Source organism: Oryza sativa, chromosome 2 (genome assembly GCF_034140825.1).
Source record: "Oryza sativa Japonica Group chromosome 2, ASM3414082v1".
NCBI lineage: Eukaryota > Viridiplantae > Streptophyta > Magnoliopsida > Poales > Poaceae > Oryza > Oryza sativa.
Genome location: NC_089036.1, coordinates 17,204,774 through 17,212,612, shown reverse-complemented (window position 1 = coordinate 17,212,612; position 7,839 = coordinate 17,204,774). Strand labels below are relative to the sequence as shown.

At 49.1% G+C, this 7,839-nt stretch overlaps 1 protein-coding gene across 1 annotated transcript; it reads right to left on the bottom strand.

Annotated features, from left to right (window-relative positions):
- Positions 1–309: 309 nt before the first annotated feature.
- Positions 310–2,020, bottom strand: LOC4329374 (phenolic glucoside malonyltransferase 1). The gene has a single exon (XM_015767976.3). It carries the CDS (start codon positions 1,953–1,955, stop codon positions 552–554), a length of 1,404 nt encoding a protein of 467 aa, XP_015623462.1. The 5' UTR covers positions 1,956–2,020; the 3' UTR covers positions 310–551.
- Positions 2,021–7,839: the final 5,819 nt, after the last annotated feature.

The following is a 7,839-nucleotide window of genomic DNA, read 5'->3' as shown; positions in this document are numbered from 1 at the left end:
CTTCTACACTTTGTAAAAAAGACATGTGTGACTACGAATAAACATTAATTAGCTGTAGTTTATTTTTCTCATTGCAACTTATAAAAGTTGGATTTTAACTTACATGTTTCTAAAGTGATATAGTATATGTTAATACATCTTCTCAATTTTTACAATATTTTTATAACTATTCTACGTGTCATGCAAACAATAAAAAGACATCACCTCGAGAGTTTAAAATCCACTCTCAAATGAAATGCCATTCAAAATTGTCTGATCGGTTGAGCAACAAAATAAGCTATAAAAAAATTAACAAAGCAAAAAAAGTAATTTATAGGTAAATAATTATTACTAGAATTTTAAAAGTAGTAGGCATAAAAATACAATCACCAAAATTAAATTATAAAGTTCTAAAAAGAATCAAACCCAAGGGATGAATATTAACATACATGTGTGGATTCATCCCAGGTTTTGATTTCTTTTTTCACAGAGAGAGTATAAGCCAGCAAAAAGACATGAAAACCGAATCTCTCTAAAGAAATCTACTCGACGTACGTGTTGCAGTTCCCACGCTAGTTGCATTGGGAAGACGAGGAAAACCAAGCCATGGCGTCGGCGAGGCACCTCCGGAACGTGTCCATGCGCTCCGGCAGCAGAGCTATGCCCACCTCGATGCCGCCGGCGCCAGAACGATCCTCCGCCGCCGACACCGCGCCGGTCTTCGCCACGGACACGATCTCCACCTTCGCCGGCCTCCCGAACCCGAAGTCGACGTCGTACACGCGGAACCTCGTCGACCCGGCCACCGAGAACGGCGCGTCGTCCCTGCACGCCTCCACGATGCGCTCCTTCCACCCCTCCCAGTACGCGGGCTCGCCGCGCACCGCCTCGTCGATGGCGGCGGCCACCGCCGCGCAGGCCGTGAAGACGCCGCCCGCCACGGCGGCGCCGGCGAGCTCCTCCTCGGGCGCCGAGACGAAGCCCGGGCCGACGCAGTTGCCGAGGTACTTGTCGGGGACGCGGGGCACCAGCCGCGACCGGTGGTCGACGGAGAAGATGAAGTGGGCGGCGGCGGCGGCACGGCCGCTGCCGCCGTTGTCGCTTTCCCGTCTGGAGCGGCGGTAGCAGTGCCACATGAGGCCGTACATCGCCACGAGGGACGTGCACCGAGGCGGCGGAACGCCGCGACGTGCGGCCTCGGCGGCGACGGCGTCCTTGACGCCCTGGAGGTGCTCTCTGGACAGGGTGAAGGTGGCGAGGAACTTGCCGGCGTCGGGCGCCTTGAACAGATCTTTGGCTTCGTTCGTGGGTGCGGCGAACTCGTCGTGCATCTCCGGTACGTCGCGGATGAGCGTGCGGTCGATGACGGGCGGCTCCGGGAGCTTCCGGTCGCCGGCGCAGGCGGCGGCCCAGGTGTGGAGGAAGTGCGTCGAGCCCACCCCGTCGCAGGCGGAGTGGTGGACGATGACGCCGAGAGCGAGGCCGCGGCGCTTGGGCGGCAGCACGGTCACCTGCAGCGCGAGCTCCGCGCCGCCCTCGGGAAGCTCCGGGACGAGCGGCGCGATCTTGGCGAGCTCCCTCGGCTCGTCCGTGGCGAGCTCGTCGACGCCGACGCCGACGCCGTCGTGCTCGGCGACGGTGAACGCCACGCCGTCGCCGGGCTGGTAGAGGAGCTCGTACCGGTTGGTCTCGCCGGGCGTGGGGCGGACGCGGCCGGCGAGCGGGTAGAAGGCGTGGATCGCCCGTGGCAGCGACTCCTCCATCCGGGACAGCACGGCGTCGACATCGTCGTCGGGGCCGAGGCGGTAGAAGAAGACGCGCTCGACGGGCTGGGCGCGGAGCCACATCACGTCCATGAAGATGAGAGGCAGGGCTCGCTTGGGCAGCGCGGGCTGGCCGGCGGGCGGCGCCGGCGCGACGCGCGTCGTGCGGAGGACGCGGAGGCCAGCGGCGTGAGCGGCCGGTGGCGGCGCCATGGTCTCGCCGCAGAACAGGTGTGGTTTGTGTTGCTCGTGGCTTAGCTGCAGAGCGATGGAGCTTTGCTTCTACTCCTATAATACAATACAATACTTATATCTCTCTCACTTCACTTGTCCATATAGTAATTAATTTCTAAGGTTAATTAGATACATATATCATTACAAATTTAACGGTTTTAAAATATTTTATTACTATTCATCTAATTGAAACAAATATGCCACTAAATATCTCCCTCACTTCACTAGTCCGTAGCCATTAATTTCTAAGGGGTACTTTCTTTCTTAAATAAAACGTTTTGAGTTTTAAATAGATCATGTAAGCTTGATATATATATATATATATATATATATATATATATATATATAATTTAAATTATACGTATATTAGTGACTCTAAACGACTGACGGTGGTGGAGAAACTAAACTATCATATTATTAGAATGGAGGATGAGAGTAGGTTATTCTACCTAATCATGTGGGACTAATTGCCAATTTCCCATTGGCATTTGCCGAGATGAACAGTGATGTCACGGCTGACGACGGGTACTACGAAATGCTTGCAATTTTGAGGCTATGAGCCAACAGTTTTTGGGTGCTAGTTTAAGCTGGGATGGAGGGTCTGTTTGGCACAACTCCAGCTCTAACTCCACCTCTTCTGAAGTTGGAGTTCAGCCAAACAGTTTCAGCTCCACCTAAAATGTGAGCGGAGCTGGGTGAAGCTCTCTCACAAAATGAACTAGAAAGGTGGAGGTGGGTTTAGACAGCTCCACAACTGCACTCCAGACCTAACTTTTGGAGCAAAATTTTTAGGAGTTGGAGCTCTACCAAACAGGTCCAGAGTGTATGGTTTGGCGTCAGATTCGTTGGTGCCATAAAACATGGAAGTGGATTCAGAGGATCTCGTTAGTGCCTTCACAATGTGCTGAGCTGTCATTTAGCCCGATCTCTCCACGTCAGAGGTTCAATACGAATCTTTACCATGTTCATGAGCGGGCCCACCAAATTGAAGCCCGTGTGACCCTTTTTGTCATCCGTTCTTGGCACGGGGAGAGAAGGCTGCAAACGCGTTGGGAGGGTGTGGCTTCATTCCGCTTTTCCTACATGCACTGTTGACCTTGTGGCTTTCCTAGGTTTTGGTGGCGCCTTAGGCCAAGCCTATGCGTGACCCCCTTACCCTCCCATCTATAGATGCAATCATGCTCTTAGGGATGGCAATGATGATATTAGATTTGCTTTGAGGTTCGTGCAAGCCCTCAACCCTAACTCCCTCTCTTTCTTTGTTTCCTCGTAATGCCGCTAGTTCTCTACTCTACCCAATTTCCCCGCCTCCTATGTTGCTACAACGCCACCCCCAAGCCTTCTCTCACACAATCTAAATAGAACCCTATCTGACATTGATTTATTTTTAAACCATACTAGAATAATTTTGTTTAAGATTTTACCGGAATCAATAAAACCATTACTGACATGTGCTATTGTTAATAATTAGTACATCCGTCTCAAAATGAATCTATCACTACTACAAAACTCCTAATATGTACTAGTTTTCCACCTTCAAAAAATAGAGAAAATATAAAACCGATATCTTTGATCAACTATATGTACCGGTTTTAAATAAAACTAGCACATATAATATTAGTGCAACTGGCATCTACACTTGTATTATCTGTGCCAGCTCTAAATAAAAAATCAACACATGAAAAAACGATCTGAGCTAAGAGCCGAGCTGAACCCATCCTTATCTACTCAAGTGACTTGTACTTATCCTCGACTCTCTCTCGTGCTTCTCTCCCTCTTCCTCTCCTTCTCCAGCATCTCACCCTCTCCTTCTCCAGCGTGCTTCTCCAGCCATTGTCTACTACCTTCAACGACACTGGCGATGCAGCGGCAGAGGCGGCCGCCCTCTGTCCATGGAGAGCAGAGGTGGCCAGTCCCGAGCTCGGGACAACCAGATCCACGCGCGGTAGCCTCTTCCTTCCTCTCCCCTGCGTGGCGCGGTGGCGGCCGCCTCTTCCTCTACCTAGTGCAGTGGCGGTGACCCCTTCTTGTTCTCTGCACGTCACGACAACAGTTGCGATGATTGTCTCTTCCTCTCCCTGCCCCAGCACGATAGACACTGGATCCGGCCAACACGATGGTGACTGCAGGTTATTCATGGTGGAGAGTAGGAATCTAATTGGATTGCCAATATTTCAGAATGAATTTTTGTGATTTATGATGTTTGATTTGTGCGGGGATGTTGTTGTTGGATGGATCCATGGTGATTTGTCCTATGTGATTTGGGGATGTTGTAGGATGGATTGATGGTGGTATGTGGATTTCTGATGTGTGATTTGGGTAATGGGGAGGGGCTCGATGCATCGGCTCGTTTTGAGCCGATACATCGAGCTGTCTTTTCATTTGTGGAGTTTCAAAGGTGTCAGTTCGTAAACTGCCACAGTTGATTCCTCCATATCAATGCCTCTTGGGCTGCGTAGGTTGAGAAATCCAAACATCTATGTGGGCTTCCCAACCGACACCTAACACATTTATGTGTATTTCTCCCTTGCCCCATCATTTCAACTAATTACAAGCATTCTCCATTTAATTTCTTCACCTACTTACTTTTTTTCAATTAATCAAAATTTTTATAATCATTTTCACATATCCTCTTACTATAAAGTTAGAGCCCACTAAATCCTAAAGCTTAACATACAAAGATGTCACATCATCATCCACTGATAATTACAACACTCAGGCTGTGTTTGGTACGGAGAGTTTGGAACTCTCCCTTCAAACACGTAAAACGAGGTGGTTCATTAACACGTGATTAATTAAGTATTATCTTTTTTTCTAAAAAATGATTTAATATGATTTTTTTAAAGCAACTTATGTATAAATTTTTTTTACAAAAAACGCACCGTTTAGCAGTTTGGGAAGCGTGCGCGCGGAAAACGAAAGTGGTGTGGTTGGGAGCTCAAGCTGCCGAACACGACCTTAAACATCATGCAAGCATGTTATATTATCTATAATTTTATAATATATTAAATTTTATAGCTTATCAAATGCAAATATATTAAATCATCTCACATAATATTTGATTATGTCTCATCATCTTTTTTTATAATATCTTATATACCTATATAGTTCATCCTAACTCGTAACTTAGTTAATGCGCTCTCTCTCTCTCTTCTCTCATTAAGTCATATCACATCAATTGTTTTGTCCTTAAATGATTATCTATGGTCCAAATCATCTCACTCCTTTTCTTCTCTTACTAGACCTTACATGATTAATCTATGATCCAAACTATCTCCCTCCTTTTCACATCAATTTACTTTTATATTTGAATCATCATTCTATATACTATTTAAATTTAAATTATCATAAACCATACTTGTTAGGGTTACGAGTAAGGTATACCCTCTACCCTTCGATATACGCTACATATCGATATGGTATGCTTGCGCGTATACGGACGTTTTCGGCATAAGTTAAGGAAGTCCATTATGGAGTCCACAGATGGAAAGAGTCCTACTTAGATAGAACTGGGTCGTCATTGTATCGTACCGAATCCGATGTCTCCGAGTCCTACTTGGAAACCAGTTGACCTGCGGTATAAAAGGGACCCCCGAGAGGACCTAAGGCATCGAATCTTACCACCAACACATCCACTACAGCTTACGAAGCCGGAGCCTCCAGGAGCCAAGTCGCCGGGATATCTAGTCGAATCTGTGGTTTCCATCATATAATCCCATATCAACTGGATTAGGGCTATTACCTACCAAGGGGCTTGAACCAATATAATCTTTGTTTTTCTGCCTGCTTGATGTCGTACTACGTAGATCCTCGTACCAGCGTACCCCAATACCCTCTATATCCGGTCTACGTGTATCTCCCGTCGATAGTGGCGCGCCAGGTAGGGGGACTTGGTGCTCAAGGTTCTACTATTATGACATCCTGCTTCGTCGACAACAGCATCAACACCAACTTCAACCAAGTAGTTCCTACTTCAACAACGCTGGTGTGGACTCAAGTCGGCGAAATCGTCTTCCCGGTTTACACCACAGTGCCGATCTCAGCTGGCCCGCCGATGGCCGGAAATGAGAACGCAGTGGCTACAACCCAGGACGACTCTATGTCGAAGGATCCTCCCGCCGAAGCGGAGATCGGAACGTCGACGATATCCGAGCTCGAGAAGGAACCTAGTGCGGCCAAGCCTTGTCCTTCTGACAAGAATCACGAGCCGACGAGGATGACTTCTGAGGTGACAAGGTCCTGGTGTCCTATCCACAAAACCAGAAAACATGCCTTGCAAGCCTATTGGGTTTTTCTCAACGTCCACGCTGAAATTCGTGCCGGCAAAAAGCGCGGAATTCAGCGTACTTCTCCAACTCGTGATGTCTATTGTCCTATTCACAAGTCAAAGAATCATGACCTCTCGAGCTGCAAGGTCTTTCTCAGCGCCATGAAGACGCCACCTCCTAAGGTCCAGCAGTCACGCGTCGCCCTTAGGGATGAGGACAAGGAACAAGGAGCGACGCCGATTTCAGATCGATTTGTTAGGGTAGTCGACATCGATCCCCACGAACCATCAGTCTTGCACCTGCTCAAAGACTATGGTTCATTGACAACGAGTACGCCGCGCGAGGTATTGGCTATCGACGATGTCGGCACGTCAGCACACGCAAATGCGGAAGCGGAAAATCAAGTGACTACACCGGCCCAGCACATTGGAGCCGTCAACGCAATATTGAGGGAAACCCTCTATGATCCCGTTCTGAACGACGATCTCGCACGATGGACAGAGCGTTTACGGGAATCAGTGACCAACCTCAGCAACGCGTTCGAAGAGGCCGCTGCTGTAGCGCACCCGGAACAGCCACCAACTGGCGATGCTAATGGTGAAAACCCTGAACAGCGGGAATCGCCTCACTGAGCCACCCCTCCACCTCGCGGCACCGGCGATCTCCGTGATCACCTGAATGGTCGCCGAGAGGCGCGACACACACAAGACAATGAGAACCGTTCCCGACATCGCATCTCTTCACGGCGTCATGATAATGAAGAACGAGGAGGCCGTTCGAGCGAAGACCGAGACCATGATAACCGCCACAACCGCCGCGATCACGACGATCGCGAACGGCGGGTGCTGGGCGATACTAGTCGAGGACGTCGCCATAATGACGACGACGATGGAGATCGGCGCCGAGACAACAATGGGAGACGACGACAAGATTCTCAAAAACTCGGCCGACGTCCTCGTAATCGTACGCGAAACCAAGCGACCCATCGTCATCATCGTCATCTTCCTCATCCTCATCATCAGATAGACATCCGCAAAGGACGTACGATCGCCGACAACCCACCGCCCCCAGCGCTGTGTTACAGCTTTCGGCCATTCACTTCGAGATGTCCGATGGCCTGAAAGATTCCGACCTGGAGCAATAGAGAAATACGATGGGAGCACCGACCCAGAAGAATTCCTTCAGGTTTACTCCACGGTACTCTACGCTGCCAGAGCGGACAACAACGCATTGGCGAATTACTTGCCAACGGCATTGAAAGGCTCTGCACGTTCATGGCTGATGCATCTCCCCCCTACTCCATTTCTTCGTGGGCAGACCTATGGCAGCATTTCGTCGCCAACTTCCAAGGAACTTACAAGCGCCACGCATCGAAGACGACCTACATGCATTGACATAGAACCCGGGTGAATCCTTGAGGGATTATGTTCGGCACTTTAACGAGTGCAGAAAAACAATCCCCGAAATCACCGATACTTCTGTAATTCGCGCCTTCAAATCCGGTGTCAGAGATCGCTACACTACTCAGGAGTTGGCAACGAGACACGTCACGACTACTCGGAGATTATTTGAAATTGTCGATCGATGCGCCCATG

Bases quoted from the DNA above. Each gene is read 5' to 3' on its own strand.
- LOC4329374 (XM_015767976.3), bottom strand. From the start codon at position 1,955: ATGGCGCCGCCACCGGCCGCTCACGCCGCTGGCCTCCGCGTCCTCCGC.